This window comes from Podarcis raffonei, chromosome 5 (genome assembly GCF_027172205.1).
Source record: "Podarcis raffonei isolate rPodRaf1 chromosome 5, rPodRaf1.pri, whole genome shotgun sequence".
In the NCBI taxonomy this organism is placed as follows: Eukaryota; Metazoa; Chordata; class Lepidosauria; order Squamata; family Lacertidae; genus Podarcis; species Podarcis raffonei.
This window is the reverse complement of record NC_070606.1, coordinates 84,463,784-84,485,905: the sequence shown is the minus strand read 5'-3', so window position 1 is coordinate 84,485,905 and position 22,122 is coordinate 84,463,784. Positions and strand designations below refer to the sequence as shown.

Sequence of the window (22,122 nt, the reverse complement as noted above, 5' to 3'; positions counted from 1 at the left end):
GGTATGTTTTCTCTCTGTGAGATATAAAACACTGGTTCCTGAGGCTTAAAGTCCTAGGAGCCTTTATCCTTTCCCGAGTTCAAAATCCCTCCCCTGTCCTCCAGTTGGTTGGTGGGTGGCGCAGAGGTTACAGCCTACCAGACCGCCTTATTATACTCATTTCCCAGAACCCCAACGCCCATTCCTTACTGCCCTTATTTGGTCAAAGCCTCCCTAGCATTTACCTATTGACGTAAGCAGTATAGCCTTATCCAACCACAAATTGCAAGCATAAGCGAGTTTCATATCTTATGAAGCTAAAAGGGCAAACCACATTTTTATCACCAGTTGTTCCAGTACCACAGGTACAAGCAGGCTTCGTGTCTGAGTCCCAACCACAACCTATATGACTTACGAGCATTTTAACCACGAGTTTTGCTAAATATGTGTATCCGTCATCCTGGAGCTGTTTGTGGTTATCTTATCAGTTACAGTGTTCTCAACAACTACAACCCTTGTCAAAAATCTACACATGCTATTGTTCTGAAAGACAGCTGCTTTGGAGGCCTTTTGACCTTTATACAAAAAGCAATTAATAAAAGCATCATTTATTCCGAAAAAGCAATGAAAAAGCAGCAGATATATTCCTCACAAATCCTACACTCTCCAAGTATTTGTAACCTCTGCATGTATGAATACAGATCTGCTTATGGGATGGGATGTGCGGGAGGCCCTCTCCTCAAAAGCGTTGTGGTGGGTTGGGTATATAAGGTGTGAGGTGCTATTTATTGATGTATTTATTTATAAATACAGTGGTACCTCTAGTTAAGAACTTAATTCGTTCCAGAGGTCCGTTCTTAACGTGAAACTGTTCTTAACCTGAGGTACCATTTTAGCTAATGGGGCCTCCTGCTGCCACCATGCGATTTCTGTTCTCATCCTGAGGTAAAGTTCTTAACCCAAGGTACTGCTTCCGGGTCAGCAGAGTCTGTAACCTGAAGCGTTTGTAACCCGAAGTGTTTGTAACCCGAGGTACCACTGTATCAATGGCACTTTCATAGAAAATATCACAAGGTGGTATTTTTCGCTCTATAGAATGCACCGGACCATAGGATGCATCTTGTTTTAGAGGGCGAGAACAAGAAAAAAAATTCTCCCCCTTTCTGCTCAGCACCCCTTCAGCGAAGCAGCAGGAGAAACGGAGCCCCTTCCATTTCTCCTCCCGCTTCGCTGAAGGGGCGCTGCACAGCTCTCCCTCTCTGCTGAAGCCAGGAGAGTCTTGCTCTCCTGGCTTCAGCAAAAGGAACCCGAAGCTTCGGAGTGCAGCGCAAGTTCCCGCTGCGCTACGGAGGCTTCAGGCGGCTATCCCTGAAGCCTGGAGAGCGAGAGGGATCGGTGCACACCGACCCCTTCTCGCTCTCCAGGTTTCAGCGAAAGCAACGCGAAGCCTCCGGAGCGTGGAGGGAGCGCTCCCTCTGCACTTTGGAGGCTTTGCGTTGCTATCGCTGAAGCCAAGGAGCCTGCATTCACTCCATAGGACGCATACACATTTCCCCTTATTTTTTGAAGGGGAAAAAGTGCATCCTATAGAGCAAAAAATACGGTAACTACATAAACATTGAAACACATCAGTAAGAACTGGCTGGCTGGTAAAGATCCCTGGTTCCAAGCTCCACAAGGCTTTGCGTGCTCGTACCTGCACCTTGGATTTAGCCTGGCACCTTATTGGCAGCTACTGCAATTCTTTCAGCAGCGGTGTAACATGATGAATAGTCTGCCTCAATGAGCTGTCGAGCTGCTGCATTTTGCACTAGCTGCCATTTCTGGGCCAATCTCAGAAGCTGCAACCACATAACAATGATGCCAGCTATGCAACAGCTGATTTCCCTTGCTAATTAAACATGCATATGCACAACTTCAATTTACCTTTATATAAGGTGATAACAGCCCGGGAATATGATTCAGCTCTCCAAACGAACAAGCCTTCCTTTCTCTCCTACTAGCTCAGGGCTAAAATAAGCCGTTTGTGGGTGTTAGAAAGAGACTGCTCAGTAGTAAATCTTCAGCACCTCTCATTCCTGTCGGCATCATAGAGCAGGGAAATTGAAGGAAGCGTTGTGTATTCTGTCACTGGAATTCTACTTCAGGAATTGCACAAAGGCTCATGATGGTTACTTGTCCTGCAGTTGTTACACTGTGAGTACAGAATAGGAGAAGGTCTACATTGAAGATTGTGTGTCCTCCTGGCCTTTAGAAATTATGTGAGACATCTGGATATGTTATGTCTCTGTAATGCCGCAAATACTTCTTGCCATTCTCTGATTGATTGATGACTTTGCACACACAGCTAGCTGTGACTTGATTGTCTGGGGGCAGAGTAATCATACGTGGTTTGCTCTTCCAGCTTTCAAACTAATTAGGAGCATCCTTCTGTCATGGACAAAAAAGGAGGAGGACTCTACTTCCAGTCATAAACAGTGCAATTTATCGAACTTCTCCAATAGACTAGCAAAGGTGGTGTGCAGTTCAACAAAGATGCATGGTTATATCTAAGAGTTAACCTTCCTCTCAAGTAAGTTCACTATCCCAGAGAACTGACAAAGGTTTACTGAAAAACCCAGATAAAATGGATAAGGGCAACTGATGTGCTTGCTGTGATTGGAGATGGGAGATGCTGAGCTTTCAAAGTGTCTTTGCTGATGGCTGGATTTCCTCCACCACTCACTGCGTCAGTCCCCTTCCTAAGGGGGGACTGCTTATTGAGGAAGGCTTTCCACACAGCAGGCAACAGAAAATTCCCCAAAGATGTGTCACAGTGTCACAACGGACTTTTCTCCCTTCCATGAGCCCTATGTTAGTAAAGCACAATGTAGCAGCAGCATTTTATGCTGGGGGATCATGGCAATTATAGCTCATCTTCCACGGTTCCCAAATATTGTTCTCCTGAACTTATTATAGTGGTTTGCTGGCACCTATGAATTGATTTACAGCATTCACTAGGTTGTCCGGATTGCCTCAGTATTGCAAGATAGCATAGGGAGAGCATTATTGCTCTGATGTCTCATTTGTCAGCTCCCCATAAGCATCTAGTTGGCCACTGGATGCTGAACAAAATGGGCCTTATGCCTGATCTAGCAGGGCTCTTTTTACTGGTTTGTATGACAATGAAAGGGACGTGGGTGGCGCTGTGGGTTAAACCACAGAGCCTAGGAATTGCTGATCAGAAGGTCGGCAGTTCGAATCCCCGCAACAGGGTGAGCGCCCGTTGCTTGGTCCCTGCTCCTGCCATCCTAGCAGTTCAAAAGCACGTCAAAATGCAAGGAGATAAATAGGTTCCGCTGCGGTGGGAAGGTAAACGGCATTTCCGTGTGTTGTTCTGCTTTACCAGAAGCAGCTTAGTCATGCTGGCCACATGACCCGGAAGCTGTACACCGGCTCCCTTGGCCAATAAATCAAGATGAGCACCGCAGCCCCAGAGTCGGTCAGGGGTCCCTTTACCTTACGTTTATGACAATGAAATAAAAGGAACAGCATGCAGCGGGACGCCTCTCTAAGTTTTCACAAGTGAGAGCGATTATTATTAACTCTAATTGTCTTCATTGAAGATAAGGCAGCACTTGGCTTCCAAAAAAGACTCTCTGGTTGGTTAATTCCAGGACAGCTCACCTATTCTGTTGGTGTCCTGGAGTGCCCAGGAAAGGTTGATAGTTTGCTGGTATCTGAAGCTGACAAGCACTGGTAATCTTCCTTTTCTTAAGGTGTCAAGAAGATGCAGCCACTACATTTCATTAATAACTCTCTGTTGTGGGCAGGTTTTGTTTGGATGGAGCCTTATGGGGAAAAAATGCTTTTAGTGAAGCTTTGTGGACACAAGTGTTGCACTACAATGTACAGTGGACACTCAGGTTGCGAATGTGATGCATGCGGGATGCACATTTGCAACCCACAGTGGCATATCTGCGCACGCACGGGTTGCAATTTGGTGCTTCTTGCGCATGCATGACCGCCGAAACCCGGAAGTAACCCGAAATACTTCCGGATTTCGGCGGGTCCGTAACCTGAAAAAACTCAACCTGAAGCGTCTGTAATCCAAGGTATAATTGTACTTGAACAATGTTATTATTGAATAAAAGTAGTTAACTGAAAGGTAGACAATATGGTACCCTCAGTATGGTATGGGACTCCAACTCTTATCAGCGCCAGACAATGTGGCCAATGCTCAGGGATGTTGAGAGACGTGATTAGCATATGAACGGCCACAACATTGGCTCCCCCTGGTTTAAATGTTACACTGACTTACGTTAACATCAGTTTCCTTGGTGAAATGGGTTCTCAGTGAATTGTAACAAAAAAGAGGACTTAACAAACTTGTGAAAGTTGTTTGTAGAGATTAAAAATTAAGCTGACTGCCTTTTTGCCTGTGAATGATAAGTTATCTATAACAATGTGGCTTTTAATAAAAAAACAAGTTAATGTCTGCTTACATCGTGCTTTCAGTTTGCATTAATCATATTAGTGCAAAAACGATAATGGTCAAAAAAATTCATTTTAATTATGGAAGTTTTCCTTCCCAAGTAAAGATTTCCACTAAGGTTACTTTGTTGGACCAAAAAGTATTTATCTGTCAGCAGCGAATCTACGAAAGTCAGCTGCCAATAAACAGTTTCTTATGGAATTAGTGGCTAATAAGCAATTGCTTACAAATGTAATGTTTATTAAAAAGCAACCTTTAAAGGCAGTTTTACTGCTTCTGCAGAGTTTTCAGTGTCCCAAAGGTCTCATATTGATCCTCCACTAGCATAATGCCAGCCTAATGCTATTAACTGAGATTTTTCTAACTTGTAAATTTGGAGAGGGAGACATGTCTTTTGATGGAATATGACCCTGCATGAATGGAGCACAGCCAATATGGAGAGATTACTAAATATGAAATATATTTAATAGCTCCACATCTAAAAATATTTAATCTCTCTAAACATGGCACCCAGATGAGATTTGAGATTATTTCTATCTGAGATCTGAGGGTAAAAAAATTGACATGCAAATCAAAGAACAGATGGAAGATAAATATTGGTGGGAATTCAGACAAAATCTTGGACAATGTGTTGCATTTAGAGCTGCAAAATCTACATTTAAATTCATCGAGGCAGATGTCAGCCTGCTTCATCTCATAGCTTCCTTCTTTCCTTTGCTTCTTCCTTTTGTTGCAAAGTTAAAAGAAGACAATAACATTAAAACTTTAGCTGTATCCAGGTATTCTAGACTGAGAAGGACTGGACATCAGTAAGAAGACAGACAGGTGTAGGATGGATGAGGGGAGATTGCTGTCCCATTAGACCAGCCTGCACTGAACATGCATAAAAACTCTGTTATAAGTTCTGCAATGTTTTTGGTGAATCTGATAAGTGGGAATTTCTGTGTATCTCCTGTTAAAGTACTAAGTATTCTTTAGGAATGCAAGGAATATACATATATCTCAAAGTCTCATGTGACAGGGCATTATATTAAACACATGATGTTTTCAATCACTTCCTACAAACTGATATCTGCATCCACAAGCATAGCCCCCTTTCCACCTGTAAAGTACAATTTGGAATGTCATGACTTGCTTCATAGCACAGGAGTGTTTAAATGAATTCTGACAGTGCTATTAGTGTCCTGATCTTGAACTGAAGTACTAGTCAGCTCTGCTTAAGTCACTATTCTCAGGAGCCACAAATAAACATGCAATTAAATGGGTGCCATAAGTTAATCAGAGCAGAATTAGCGAAGAAGTGGGCAACTGAGGAACCTAGGAATTGCCATGCCAGATCAGATTAAGGGATATTTTAGACTAAAAGCTTGAATTCACTAGTGTCTGTCCAGTGGGCTTTCAGGAAGAGTTAAATGCCCAGAATGTAGTAACTAAAAGCAGAGCTTATGAAACGACCCATGAGTTATAGTTGATCCTAGTTTGCTATAGTTACTACTCCCTTCTCTCCATACATGTCTCTCTCTGTGTGTATCTGTATGAAGGTGAGGAGGATTCTAGTAATTATCTGGACTAGAAGAAATGAATTACTATTATCCATTACACTTATCAGTCACTTTATGCAACAAAAAGCCTCAAGGTGATTAGACAAGGTAAAATGCAGCACATAAAAACAGCTTGAAACCATAACAGTTTTAAAACACTGAACAATGCAAAATGCATAAACTGCTCCTCCAGCAATATGTTAAGACAGACAAGTCCTACTCAACCCATTAAAATATGTCCAATCATGAAAACTATGTGGTTGTGCTGCTCAAGATCGCTAATGGAGACCCCATTGTCAGTCATGGTGGCTTTCACCATCAGGTAGAGTTTTGCTTAGCAAAGGGAATGTGTGCAGAGAAGGGCAACCAAGATGGTCAAAGGTCTGGAAACCAAGCCTTATGAGGAACAGTTGAAGGAGCTGGGTATTAGCCTGGAGAAGAGGAGAGTGAGAGGAGATATGATAGCCATCTTCAAAAAACTTAAGGGCTGTCACGTGGAGGAGGGAACATACTTGTTTTCTCCTGCTCTGGAAGGTAGGACTTGAACCAATGGCTTCAAGTTGGAGGAAAGGAGATTCTGACTAAATATTTGGAAAAACTTTCTGACAGGAAGAGCTGTTCAGCAGTGGAACAGACTCCCATAAGAAGTGATGGACTCTCTTGGATGGCCATCTGTCATGGATGCTTTAGCTGAGATTCCTGCATTGTAGGGGGTTGGACTAGATGACCCTTGGGGTCCTTTCCAACTCTATGATTCTGGGGTTTGATGAATGGGTAGCACTGGCAACAGTCCATGCCAGTTTCGATTGAGACCCAAACTTTGGATGGTGTGTGTTGACATGGGATTGGTCTTAGGGTGGGCAAAATACGCACATACTTATTCTTGAGCCTGCCCTCCCTCCACAGCCTGACATTCACCAGCTTCACTGATCGCCACAGCAGGAGGAGCAAGGAAAGTTGCTTCCCATTGCTACATCTGGGTAGTCACTTCACAGAGTTGAGATATTCCAGGCATCCAGCCAGTGGCCTGTAGCAAGAACAGCTGGTGTTCTTTTCATTTTTGCATTGGCGGGTTGTTTACCTGTTTAACACATTTAGCTGTAGCATCCTTTGTTGTTTTTAAACAGCGATATGACTACCCAGCCCGTGTACAAATCGAGCGATCTGTTTCCAACAGCCTCCTGCAAAAGTGATTTTTCCTTAGATGAACATGAACCTTAAACCCAAATCTCTTTCCTCAAGGCCCTCCAGCTGCTAACCGTAGCATACATTAACAACCATGCCACTTAGGAGATTTTTTTCTAAAGCACACCCTGAAGTAAACATTTGCAGTCCAGCACTCTTTCCTAAAATGGCCACTCTTGACCTCTACTTCAGCGGTGGTAAACAAACTGAAACTCCCACTGTCTTCAGAAAGAGTTAGCTTTCCCTCGCTGGTTTTCCTGGCTGGAGACCATGGGAAAGGAGACCCAATTACTCTTCTCAGCCCTTGCACTTTTCAGTTCTTTTATTGCCTTCTTCCTCTCTGAGTGTTGTTTAAATAATCATTCACGGCATTTTGTAAACCTCTTTTAAGAGAAGCTTTTGCAGCTTTCCCCTTGCTTTGGAGAATTTGCTCTGCAATTTCTTTGCTGTGCACAAGCTTGGACAGAGCCCTCTCTGGAGAGATGGCTGATAAACATGAATAGAAGTCAACAAAAGAGAACTCTGCTCCTTCTTCCTATTGATTCATGCTGATACTGAGCTGCTTAATTGGTGATGGGATGGGAAGCTGCCCCATAGAGAGAGTAGATGTGGTGGTTAGAGTGCCAGACTAGGGTCTGGGAGACAGGGGTTCAAATCCCCACTCAGCCATAAAGTTTACCAGATGACTTTGGGCCATCTTTCAGCCTAATCTATGGAGAGGGGGAGTAGTGTGTAAGTCACCAAAAGCTCCTTGCAGAAAAGGTGGAAAGGAATAATAATAATAATAATAATAATAATAATAATAATAATAATAATAATTTATTTATTTATACCCCGCCCATCTGGCTGGGTTTCCCCAGCCACTCTGGGAGGCTTCCAACAAAATATTAAAATACAATAATCCATCAAACTTTAAAAGCTTCCCTAAACAGGGATGCCTTCAGATGTCTTCTAAAAGTCTGGTAGTTGTTGTTCTCTTTGACATCTGGTGGGAGGGCGTTCCAGAGGGCGGGTGCCACTACCGAGAAGGCTCTCTCTGCCTGGTTCCCTGTAGCTTTGCTTCTTGTATTAATGTAATAACAAACAAACATAATAACAAACAAACAGATCGGGCTATTGGTCCCTCTACCCTACCACTGGGAGCAACTCTCCAAGATGCTGGGTAGGGACCTTTCCCTGGATGAGAGGGTAATGTAATTCATCTAAAGGCAAAACTATCTAAGTTGCACTTTCTGAAATAATATGCAAACTGAAACGCAATTACCCAGTGTGATGTAGTGGTTAAGAGCGGTAGACTCGTAATCTGGTGAACTGGGTTCGTGTCTCCGTTCCTCCACATGCAGCTGCTGGGTGACCTTGGGCTAGTCACACTTCTTTGAAGTCTCTCAGCCCCACTCACCTCACAGAGTGTTTGTTGTGGGGGAGGAAGGGAAAGGAGAATGTTAGCCGCTTTGAGACTCCTTAGGGTAATGATAAAGCGGGATATCGAATCCAAACTCTTCTTCAAAATTCACAGTTCTCAGAATTTTGCTGTGCAGTTCTCCAGCCTAGTACTGTGTACCAAAATCCACCTGCAGTCCTAGGGTAAAGGATACATAGAAATGCATACACTGGTGAAAGTAGTATACAAAGATACATCGTATTGGGGTAAATTGTTTTGCAAAAATATGTACTTTAGGGGAAATTGCATACAAACATGTTTGGAGAAGTTCACTGTTGTGGAAATGTTGAGAACGGAACTTCAGTTTGAGAAATGAGAAACTGTGAGAAAGCCAAATGATCAGAGCTTCCCATCCCTACTTGTACCTGATCTCATTTTAGCTGGAGACGGAACCTGGAGCCAACAGCATGCAATATGTGTGTTCTACAACTGAGCTACATAGAGCAAACACCAGTAATTCCTGTTCCCACTTGTGCCTGTTCACTTGAATGTTTCAACACATGTATGGAACCTATATGTGTCCCTTTTGCACATACATCAGCACTATACTGCCCAGCCTTCCCCAACATGGTGTCCTCCATTTGTTTTGGACACACCCATCAAGCTTCAGCCAGCTTGGAAAATAATAAAAGATGGCAGGAGTTGTAAGACAACAGCATGTGGAAGACAGAAGGTTGAAGAAGGCTGGTACAAACAGTCTAGAGCAGAGGTGGAGAATTTGGCCACAGAGCCTAGGACTTGCCGATCAGAAGGTCGGCGGTTCGAATCCCCGCAACGGGGTGAGCTCCCATTGCTCGGTCCCTGCTCCTGCCAACCTAGCAGTTCGAAAGCACGTCAAAGTGCAAGTAGATAAATAGGTACCACTCCGGCAGGAAGGTAAACGGCATTTCCGTTTGCTGCTCTGGTTCGCCAGAAGTGGCTTAGTCATGCTGGCCACATGACCCGGACACTGTATGCTGGCTCCCTCGACCAATAAAGCAAGATGAGCGCCGCAACCCCAGAGTCAGTCACGACTGGACCTAATGGTCAGGGATCCCTTTACCTTTAGATACTGTTGATCAGCCCCCCTCCATCAGCTGTAATCAGCATGCCCAATGGTCAAGGATGATGGCAGATGCAGTCCTGCAACATCTGAATGCTTCACTGGTTTTATAGTCCTGGTCTACAGAGCATGCATAATTCAGGGCTGTGATCCTACATGTCCTATATAGATTCACCTTTTGCTCTTATATTGTCACTCAAGCGCTGAGCGATCCTTTAATGTGCATGCCTGTGGATGGAAGGATTTCTTTAGCTAGGAACTTTCCTTTCTTTAGCTAGGAACAGGAAGAGGGAACCTGTCCCCCCCCCCCCAGATGCAATGATCTTGCAAGTCCCAACATCACCCACCCCTACATTACTGCATCATGTCCAAGATAATCAATTCCAATATATGACAGCACTTTTGCACATCGTCTTACATTAATTATTTTGAACAGTGGAAAGATGCCTTTTTTCCCATTAGGAAACTCATTCTTTCTCCAGCATACTTTAATCAGGATACAATTTTCGTTCATTTCACCCATATAGGTGCATATCTTTGCAAAATGTCTACCTTAAAAAAAAATCAATATAGTATTCTTGCATATTTGAATAAGGCATTAGCATTCTTATTAAGAACTTTGGGCAATCCAGGCTAGTGAATTTATTGCCCTTAATGCTATCCATGAGATTGCATTTTCTCACTGACCTCTTGGGCTCATCCATGGAGCTGATGAACAGTGATTTTATTACTGTATGCATATTTCTCTATTCTTAATTAAACTTTTTTTCCTCCAAATTCCCATTTAAAGTTTGGGGATGTTGATATTTATTCCTATCTAGTTTCAAAAGTACTGGGGTAATTCCATGCAACCCTACCAATCTTTGAAATAAAATAACTTTTCAGCAGTATAATTTTAAACTACTGATGTGCACAGGTAATTTCCCATGAGAGATCTAATGCTTCTCTTTAATCCTTTAGAACACCCAATGGGACTCAGATTAATGGGACAAGATGGCCAGTCTTCACCACCGCTGAACAAAAATACTTAACATTAAGCACAGACGCTTCAAAGATTCGTACAAAATTACGTGCCCAGCAGTGCCGATTCTGGAATATATTTTTTCCCAAACTCCTGGAGATGACAGGTAATTTTGGTGGCAAATGTATGTATGTACAGTAAATTGGTTAATGCAAGGTCACTTTGCTGCTACTAAATTTTAATTTCAATTTCAATTTCAAGGCTTTTATGAGCAAGAACTATCTGTGTAAAATTAAATCCAGAGGTCCTTCAAAAAAGACAACCTCTTTCACTTAACTAACACTCCTCCCCCCACACAATCAATTTGTGTAATATATAGTTTTGTGCAAGTTTCACATGCTCTCTTCAGCTTCATTCACATAAGATTTGTTGTCCATTGCATGAACACAGTCTGCCGAGAACATCTGCTGCATGAGCCCGTTGAAATGAAAGGGTGAAAGAACAGCTGCATTCCTACACAGATTCCATTCATTTCAAAAGCAAAATATGGAAGTGTGATAGTCCCTTGGAATCAAACCCTACCAAGATCAGCAGGACTTTCATCTTAGTAAGGGTGTTTAAGGTTGAAGCCAGGGATGGGTGGAATCTATCATTTCTTTTTCAGTAATTAAGCCAAAACTTGAATTAGTTGCAGACTTTACTTTGCAATAAATTTAGGCTGAAGTGCAATCTTAGAAGCAGCAATGATGAGCCTTCTAAAATGGGCTGAACTTCTGGCTTGTCAGGACTACTTCAGGGGTTTTTTCCCTACTAGAAATCCAAGATCCACCCACCATTGGTAGGTGTAAAAACCTTTAGAATAAAGAACAGGGTGTCATTGCATCCAATGAAGCCATTATGCTCACAGAACACCTTCTGTTCACACAATGGAAATTCCTCTCCCTCTCGCCTCCTAACTCCTGCAGTTCCACAGATCTGCCCCAGAATATTCCATTGCACAAACAGAAGTTGTAGTAATGGGTAATGATAGAGTTATGAACAGTCTCCAGTTGTAAGGGGTTGAAGCTAAGGCCCCATCTGCACTGTATATTTGAAGCACTATAATACCACTTTAACCAGTCATGGCTTCCCCCAAATAGTCCTGAGAACTCTAGTTTGTTAAGAGTGTGGAGAGTTATTTGGAGACCCCTATTCTCTGCACATAAGGGATGTGGGTGGTGCTGTGGGTTAAACCATAGAGCCTAGGGCTTGCCGATCAGAAGGTCGGTGGTTTGAATCCCTGTGATGGGGTGAGCCAACCTAGCAGTTCGAAAGCACGAAGTGCAAGTAGATAAAGAGGTACCACTCCAGCGCGAAGGTAAACGACGTTTCCGTGCACTGCTCTGGTTCACCAGAAGCAGCTTAGTCATGCTGACCACATGACCCGGAAGCTGTCTGCAGACAAATGCCGGCTCCCTCGGCCAGTAAAGTGAGATGAGCACCGCAACCCTAGAGTCGTCCGCGATTGGACTTAAAGGTCAGGGGTCCCTTTACCTATTCTCTGCACAGAGCTACAGTTCCAAGAGTTCTCTGGGCCTACAAAAGTGAGTAAGCTGCAAGAAGTTAACTGTGACGATGGCCACAAGTTTAGGTTTCGTTTTGGGTTTTTAAAAAAAGAATTACACAAATTTGTGGGATATAGATCTGTTACTAGACATTAGCCATGAGAGGCCAGTTAGGACGTTCATAAGTAGAGGCAGTGCTCAGTATTGCATATCTGTTTGAGAGGTACCTATACCTGGGCCCAGATCTTTATACAAAGTGTGAAAGAGCTGCTGCAACATCTTCATCTTATTTCTCTTTGGTATGCTTGAATTCTCTTGTGTACTTATACTCAGCCAAGTGGCGCATGTCATATCTTTATATTGTGTTTGGGATTGTCTGTATCTCTGACAGCGAAAGCTAACAAATAAGCTGGCTTTGGTTGGTTGGTTTTTTCAAATAGCTGTTATGCGTAAGGCTTCCTAGTGGGGAAAGAACATAGCCATCTTCATCTGACACATTGTTTTCCATTTGACGTCTGAGAGATTTTATCATCTCTTGCATCATGACATCCCATCATATGTAGGATGTGGGAGACATTCAAAAACAAGCATCCTGTGTATGTGTGTTATGTGTGAACCTGGACCAGTTTCAAGCAAGATGTGGGTATATCGTGAATCTGACGAAATGTTCCTTGTGATCATCTGACATTACTCACGGAAATCATAACTGAAGACGCCATCTGTTTGGAGGATGATATTGATGAGCAACTGTGCTGCATGTAACCAAATGTTCTGTGAAATAACCAATATCAGTAAGATATGCTTCTGTGTTACATAATAGGCCAGTAAAATAATCTCCAGTAAAGGGGACGTAAAATGAAATGTGGTCTAACTCGATGGGGTCAATCCTAAATCAAGATCTGCTGAGATGAACAGCACAGACTGCAGTAGATCTCCAACTCCAACTGATTCCCATCCGAGCTCAGATGGCATTATGTCCCCAACCCCAGATGAGCTGAAGGTACTCTGGCATAACTTGCTCATTCAGGCAGATATTAGGGCAAGTGGGACTGAGGGGACCTTAGGCTGGATCCTGAGCCCATACGGCTCAGTGACATGACCTGGCAACCTGGCATAGGACACTGTTTTCCTTTTGCCAGGTTTAGGTGGTGCAGTAGCTGCAGTCCTACTCTTAAAAAGTTATTGGATCTGGTGTAACTTTATAGCAGCTCAACCTATATTGCTTGCTTTATGCCAGATTCTTGTGCATAGGATTGCTCCCTAAATGTTGCAGATATCAAAATTGCTCAACTTGAAGTGACTGGATGCAAAAAAACCCTGACCCATTAGATTGTTCAAAACTTTACTTGTCAAACTTTCTTCAAAGCAGAACAAAAGCATCAAAGATACATCCAAATGATTCCATACAATATCTTGTGCAGTCTAGCACAGGCTCATCATCTTAGAAATAAAATATGAAATACTCCAAACAGATCTAAAATCAGAGGTTTGTCTCTCCTTACAGTTTCCATTTTGCCTGGAGCTGTATTCACTCACTGGAGAGGGTCATTTACATGTCCTTACTTCCATAGAGCATGAGAACCAAGATGAACTTGCAATTCAATACCTCTCATGTGATCTAAGGTTAAAACACCACGTCAGAGCTACCAGAGAACAATAACAATGGATAATTATCAACCTGTTTAGGCAGCTCAGAAAGCTATTCTTGACCGGATAATATTATGGATGCTTACCCTATTCCTATTTCATATCCTACAACTAAGGCTGAGTACGTAGCATACATTTAAAGCTCATTCCCTCCAAAATAATCCAGAAAACTGTAGTTTGTTAAGGGTGCTGTGTGAGGGGTAAATTACAGGTTCCAGGATTCATGCAGGTGTGGTGAGTGCTTTAACTGATTTGCTATTGTTTGTGATAGCAGGGCTGTTTCTCAGTGCTTGTTATCGCATATTCTTAGTGACTCTGTACAGCTGCTTTGTTGTTGGCATCTGTCTGTATTCGGGTCAATTACGTCCAGGGGGGTCCGGCACACTTCCTCATGCGCAGCTCTGGTCTTCCCCCCTCGGGACCTTTGACGCAGCAGAGCGTAAAACACAGCGGAACAGAAGCTTGAACGTTCTTCGTGCGAAGGCAGTAACTCAGGCTGACACGTAGCTCTCCTTATCTTAAAGACTTTATTCCTTAGCAAAACACAATAGCTATAAATCTCCTGCCTGGCGAGAGTTCGCCCATGGTGCTCCTTTCTCCATGGAGCTAAACACGCAGACACTGTGTGTCTTTCTCTCTCAGAGATACAGAACACTCCCACTTGTGTCAGTGTTCTTTTGCCACGCCTCGAAGAATGTGAGGCGTCACTCAGAACTCTTAACCCTGTAAGTTCTGAGCCTCTCCCATCACCCCCTCTCGAATCACGTTCTGAGAGGACTTCTGAGTGTTCAACACCTTCCCCATTGCCTTCCGCCCCTTCCTGGCATCGTTGTTAGGCACCTGTTGAATCTCACAAACCTCAGGTTCGCACTGTGCGAAACCAACCCACGCATTTGTGACCTGAAACCTCTCAGGTGGAATTCCCTTTGTAGCCCGCGATGACCGCCTGGGCACAAACTGGGGTGCTCCTCCTGACCCACTGGGGCCAGCATGTGCGTCTTCCTCATCAGAAGACTCCCCCTCTGACTTGACACGTCTGTGAGCTTTCTCCATTATGCGCACAGGAGATGAGGGCTCACTCTTGGACACTCTCTTAACAACCTGTGGAGACGCCCTACTCTGTTCAGGGACCTGGTCTCCACCAGCAGGTTCAGGCTCTGGCTCTCTTTCCTCCTCAGAGTCAGACAGACAATCTGAGACAGTGTCAGAGCGCGCTTTGCGCCTTGCCCAACCATCCTGCTCAAAGAACTCAGCCTGTTTACTGATCAGAAGCTTGGTCTGATCACCTTCTGGATATGCGAATCTCCACCCTTTTGTCGCAGGCTCATATCCACAGAAGATCATTTCCTGGTACTTTGGACCACCCTCTTGCTGCAACCGCTTTGGTACAGGCACCATGGCCCTGCAACCAAACGAACGGAAGAAATGCACCTGTGGCTTCTGTCCGTTGAGCAAGAAATATGGGGTGTCACCTACCACTGCATTGTAGCACCTGTTCATCGAGAAATTGGCCGTTTTTACCGCCTCCCCCCAAAAGCTGTGAGGCAAACCAGAGTCATCCAGTAGAATTTCGGATGCTCGAACCAGAGCTTTACTCCTAAGCTCTGCCACGCCACTCTCCTGAGGAGAAGTCACCTTGTGACGTATCCCCCTCTGGCGAAAGAAACCCTTTAGTGCAGACCCAGTGACCTCTGAACCACGGTCAAACTGGAAACCTTGCACCTTGGTGGAGAACCTCAGTTCCACCTCTGCAACCCAATCTTTGATCAGTTGCGCTGCCTCCTCCTTAGCTTTCAGAGAAAAAGCCCAGGAGTTCCTAGTAAAATCATCTGTCAGCACCATCAGCCACTTGGCCTTGCCCAGACTTGGCTGTGGCATACCTAAAAGGTCTGCATGCACAAGCTCAAAAGGCCTTGTGGTCACTCTCTCCACTCTGGGATGGCTAAATCCCTTGTTTCTGGCTTTTCTGCAAGCCTTGCAATTCAAAGGTTTACCACATTCTTTTACCTTGCAACCTTTGGTGCACTCTGATAACATCTGAACGTCCTCACAGGACCCATGTGACATCCTTTTGTGCCACACGCATGCACATGAAACATGAGAGTTCCCCCCTCCCTTTTCCTCCAGTGGAGTTTCCAGAACAAAGAGGTTGTTCTGATTTTTCTCAACATGTACCAGTTGCTTTCCACCTCTGGAAATTGTACAAACATTTTTTTCAAAACTCACAGAATATCCCTCCTGTAAAAGACAAGGTACAGACAGCAGGCAATGTTTTATCTCAGGGAGAACATAAACCTTCAATTCAGCCTGTAAAAAAGAGACAAACATATTAGAAACATGGGTTACACGTCCCTGTGAACCTGTAGCAAATCTAACTGTTTTCTCAGTTGAAACAGCCTTGCAGTTCCACATTTGTCCATCAGGTGGCGCTGTTACCAAATGGGCATTCGCAGCTGAGTCAACAACCCAACGTAGGACTCTCCCCCCTCCGGAGTTGTCCTTCTTTGTTGCCTTTGCAACTGACTTCCTGCTGCCCCCGACCTTGGAGCTCTCGTTGCAGGTGTTGTCCAAAACCGCCATCGACGCAGACAGTTGATAAACTTTCTCACGCCTGCCTGCGCTGTTGCCATGGAAACCCGGCTGGTTCCCATGGGAAATGTCCTTGGGACTTTCCTGCCCTTTGTCTCGCTGTGGACAGCTTCGGCGCAGGTGCTCCGGAGAACCGCAAACAAAACAGCAACGAATGGAAAACTTTTCAAACTTGCCTTTGGACGTCAGTGCCCCCCCAACCTTTCCAGCAGCCCTCCTCCTTGAGGCTTTTCTGCCGTTGGGAAAATGGCTTTTGGCTTCTGCTGTGGATTCTCTGCAAACCCCCTCCAGCTCCTGCCAAACAGCCTGGGCACTCCCAAGACCCTTGGAACGGCCTTTCTGGCCTGCACCCCCAAACTTTGGTGCACAGCCTCCAGAGGAACCGCTAGCCACTGCTTTCCTCTTCCCAGCTTCCAGCAGCTCTCCAGCAAGCAGCTCATACGTAGGGGCATTCCGGCAGCCCTCCAACACAGTCCCAGCCCCCTCTGGGCATCCTGGGCGTCCACCAGCCCCTCCTGGGCATGGTGCTTCCTCAGAGCAATTCTCAGCCCCCATCAGCCTGGCTCCCACTGTTTTCTTCAGTGCCTGCCTTCTCCCGGCCCAGGGCTTGCTCCTGTCCACCTTATCAACAAGGATTGACGACTTCTGGCTGTCTGCCATCTCTCCCCGGGGCCCGGCCTACTCACGATACAGTAGCACCTCCCGGTCCGGCAGATCCTTCCCAGCGAGCTCCTCCCGGCTGGCCTCCGGTTACTCCTTAGCTGGCCTTTGGCTGCTCCTCAGCCGATTCTGCCTGCAGTTTGACTTCCCAGCGTCTCATCAGCTGGCCTTTGGCTGCAGCCTCCTCACACGCACGAACGTTGCTTATCTTTATTGCTGACCCCCATAACCTATTCGGGTCAATTACGTCCAGGGGGGTCCGGCACACTTCCTCATGCGCAGCTCTGGTCTTCCCCCCTCGGGACCTTTGACGCAGCAGAGCGTAAAACACAGCGGAACAGAAGCTTGAACGTTCTTCGTGCGAAGGCAGTAACTCAGGCTGACACGTAGCTCTCCTTATCTTAAAGACTTTATTCCTTAGCAAAACACAATAGCTATAAATCTCCTGCCTGGCGAGAGTTCGCCCATGGTGCTCCTTTCTCCATGGAGCTAAACACGCAGACACTGTGTGTCTTTCTCTCTCAGAGATACAGAACACTCCCACTTGCGTCAGTGTTCTTTTGCCACGCCTCGAAGAATGTGAGGCGTCACTCAGAACTCTTAACCCTGTAAGTTCTGAGCCTCTCCCATCAGTCTGTCCCGGGAGACAATGGAGGAGTGAGCCTTTGAGAGTTAAGTCAAACTGTTGGAGAATTACAGCGCCTGCTGTGGCTGTAGAGACCCATATGGGAGAGACATGTTTTGTTGCACCTGGGGCAGATGAAGGTTTTCCGGTTTTGCTGCTGCAGGTGCACCATGGAGTGTCTTCTCCCTATGCTCCTCACAGCGGTTATTCATCCCCTGGTCACTTCTTTGGATACATGACCTGATTGTTTCCAGCTGTTTTAATTATCAAATATACTGAACAAATAAGACTTTCCTTTTTCAGGTCCATTTTGACTTCTGTTTTGTTTGTTTTTAACACATTGTTGCTATATTTAGGACACTGTTCTGCAACTGGGAATAGGTGATGTATTTATTTGTTTTGTTTCCAGAAGGAAATCCACTCCGTCTCCCTTGTTCAAAGATGGGAAAACTGTGACCTTCCAGGTATTGTTGGACTACAGTCCCTATCATCCCTGACCACTGACCATGCTCTCTGCGGCTTATGGGATATGGAGTCCAACATCATTTGGAAGGCCATAATGTCCCCATCCTAATTAGAAGCCAGTATCTGGATCCAAATTACTAGGTGCCTATCCGTTATGAACTATACACTGCTTGGAAAATGTCAAAGGGGTGTAAATATTGAAAATGAAATTCCATATGATACTCTACATTGATCTGTAAGTATAATTATTCACTTCAGCCGATTATCTCAAGATCTAGAGATAAAATGTTGCCCTTTCGAATTTGCAATAAATCAGGTGACAAAGGGGAGGGTGTAGTGCTGTGTAGTGTATTTAGAGGGAAATGGCATTGGTAATCAGAATTATTTTTCAATTAATGTACAAAGAGATTTAAATTTAGATTAATGCCACCCATTTCATGTTTTACAGGCAATATTGATGAAGCAGAACGAGAGTGGAAAGCAGGATTCCTTCGCTGGAACAATTACATGATGGACTGGAAAAATCAATTTAATGATTACACTAGTAAGAAGGAAAGCTGTGCAGGTCTCTAATTAAAAGTTCCAGCCTTTCTGGAATGCCTTCATTGTCAAAGATCAAGGCAAACACAGAGATAGCTAATGTAGCATATCCAGCAATAAGGCATGTTATGCAGGCTCAGTGACACGTCACAAATATACTTGTCTCCCAGGTCCATTTCTATTTATATCAATAAACGTTATAAAGTGCTTCTCCTCTTCGAAGCTTTGAGAAATGAAAATCAGACCAAGTGTGATTAAAACCTGAGGATTATCGTTAGATGTCTAATGGCCCCGATCCAAATCTAGCCGCATGGCTAGCTGCACAAGCATGAGGATGGAGATTTGATTGCACATCAGGAATTGCAACCCATTTCAAGTGATGCAGTACTCTATCTGTCCTTCTGAATACACAGCCCATTTATGGCTGTTGTTCCCAATCCAGGAAGTGACACACATGCGTAAGCCTATTTGTATACATGTGTCTCCTGAGCTGGATTGCGGCAAGTAAGTTTCAGCGGAAATAAATATTTGTGGTATGTTGACAGATAAATGCAACATTTCTTTCACCGTAAAGGACACAGCAGAAATATCAGTATTCCAGAACACTGCCATCAAAAGCTCCATTGGCTCAGATCTCCAACTGCAATGTCACAACATTTTAATCCTGCTTCAGCTGTAATTTACTTGTTAGGGGTATATCAAGAGTTGCCAATGTTACAGGAAATAAAAAAAGATGCAATTTTCTTGTTAAGTCAAAAGAGGCTTTTAAAACTGACTGTCTCGCTCTTTGAAAACTAAACATTCTGGAGACCCAAATGCTCATTGTCAAATTATACCAATTTTCCCTACAGAGAACAGAATTATTTCTTGACACTGTCAATGAATCAAAGGAGAGCTATTCAGGCAAACCTTTCTTCACCCCTTCACCCTCTTCTACTGGAGCATATCATCTGCTGAGAAAGAGCACTCTTTCTATTATCAGATGCTTATCTGGCACTTTTAATTTGTAAAGTGCTTTGAAATCATCAGTTTAACTGGTCTCCCAACATCCTTCTGCAGTAGGTAGGAATGGATGGATAAGGGGGAAATCCTATGGTGAGATCCCCCTGGATGAGCAGCTTAGGATACAATGGAACTGTGGATCAGACAGCTGGTTCTTAGCTCAGCTGGTGTTATGCCTCCAACCACAGCTCAGCCCAAAATATGCTGGTGTGACTTGCTCAGCTGACTGAAGCAAGCAGTGTAAGTTTCCCAAAAGGGATCTGTTTTTTTCATGATGGAATCAGGACCAGAAGGTGGACTTAGGCTGATTCCTAAACCCATTCATCTCAGTCCTGTGACCTGACAACCTGGGCATAGAAGACTCTTTTAAAAGCTTGTTTTCCTTCTGCCAGGCTTATGCAGAGCAGGAGCAGCAGCCCCACTTTTGAACAGGATTTGGATCTTTTGTAACTTTCCATCAACTTAATTTACAGCAGCTTCCTTTATGCCGGCTTCTTGTGTGTAAAAGATTGCTCCCTTAATGCCACTTAAATCTCACAGTCTGTTCACTGAAATCTCACAGTCTGTTCATCCCATCGGGTCTGTCTTCTCCATCCAGGATAATCTCAATGGAGTTCGGTACCAACTTTGAATCCCCAGGCACCTTACAAAGGTTTTGGACCGGCAAATTGCATTTAGAATGTTGCACACTTTTCATTTCACCTTTCCCTTGAAATGAGGAGTATATTCTGAGAGTAAGACTCTCCAAATTTTATAGGCAATCACATGTTTTAAAAAATAATAATAAAAGGAGATGTTGTGGACGAAAGCAAACCAAATAACCATAATAAAATTCACTGGAAAACCATTCAGCTGAGATGTTGGTGTGTCAGTGTTGATGATCTCTGTATTTGATGTAGTATTATTGGTTGGAGTTTTTTAGATACGTACATCAGGGGATGCTTAGAAAATAATCATAACAAATATTGCACCATCCATTCAATGCAGTAATTCTACTTGGTTGCATTCTACACTAAAGGGGCAATCCTATGGAGAAGATCTGCCAGGTGGGGCAGCTTATAATGCATTGGATCTTTGGCTCAGCTGGCTGATTCCTGGCTCAGCTGGCCTCGGGCAGCATTAAGTTCCCAACTCCAGCTCAACTTAAGATACATGGCTCAGCTGGGGATCAGTTGACCGAGCCACAGCTGGCTTTGCTGAGACCAGTGTAAGTTCTTTAAAAGGGGTGTGATGCAGGTAGGGCTGTGGGAGATGTAGGCTGGATCCTAAGATGGTTCAGCTCAGACATGTGACCTGGAAATTCAGTGTAGAACACTATTTCAAGGCTTGTTTTCCCATTGACAGGCTTAGGAAGAGCAGCAGCAGTCCCAAGGTTGAATGGGACTTCTTGTACACAGGACTTCTCCCTTACTGGAAGGTATCCAACATCCATTTACTTTTTTTAGCTCAAGGACTACCTTCCTTTCTGAACAACCTTCTGAGGGCAGTATGTCAGGGGTGGGCAGGGCGAGAGGCATGAGCAGAGAAATGCCATTGTACAGTAGCCTACTTTCTCTACGGACTCCCCCACTCCTCGCGATCCTCCATCTAGTCATTATCAGAGTTTAAGAACACATTCCAGCCAAGACAAAAATAATCAAGGAGGGGGCAAAGAACAACTGGTAACAGGTGTAGCACAGCAGGGTGGTTGGCCTGGAAAGACTCCTGAAGCAAGATATAGTAGCCTGGAGGGCTGCATTTGACCCTGGAGTCTGAGATTTCCCCACCCTGTTATACATTAGGTGGGGATGAACACCAAGGTTGGTCAAACACATTTTTGTATTTTCCTACATATCTCTCTCTCTCTCTCTCTCTCTCTCTCTCTCTCTCTCACGCGCATACACACAGAGTACAGTGGTACCTCGGGTTAAGTACTTAATTCATTCTGGAGGTCCGTTCTTAACCTGAAACTGTTTTTAACCTGAAGCACCACTTTAGCTAATGGGGCCTCCCACTGCCGCTGCGTTCTCATCCTGAAGCAAAGTTCTTAACCCGAGGTACTATTTCTGGGTTAGCAGAGTCTGTAACCTGAAGCGTCTGTAACCTGAAGCGTATGTAACCCGAGGTGCCACTGTATTCACTTTTATAATGGACTGAACTTTTGTTTATGTAACAGGCATATGGAAAATTGGAAGTCCTTTTTTTTCTTTATTGTTTCTTTTCCCTTTTCCCCCTTTCCTTCCTGCTTCTTTCTCTTTCTTTTTATTTTCTTCTCTTTCTTCTTTGTAGACCTCTGATCAGGGCATTGTTTGGGGCCCAGGGATTGTATACCCATGGGTGCGGTAGATGGCTGATGGAGGGGCCCTGGGTGCGAGGCAGGGAAATATTGCTCCCCCAGGGTGAGCGGCTGGGAGGAGAAAGGAAATATCCTATGTGAAAGCTGGGATG

General features: G+C 44.4%; 1 protein-coding gene across 1 annotated transcript in view; it reads left to right on the top strand.

Annotated features, from left to right (window-relative positions):
• The window catches only part of BCHE (butyrylcholinesterase), a 54,505-nt gene extending 33,962 nt beyond the window's left edge, over positions 1-20,543 (top strand). The window contains exons 3-4 of the mRNA XM_053390441.1: positions 10,623-10,789; positions 18,602-20,543. Of these exons, the coding sequence (XP_053246416.1) occupies positions 10,623-10,789; positions 18,602-18,726 (292 nt within the window). The 3' untranslated portion in view covers positions 18,727-20,543. The remainder of the gene's footprint in view (positions 1-10,622; positions 10,790-18,601) is intronic.
• The last annotated feature ends 1,579 nt before the right edge of the window (positions 20,544-22,122 follow it).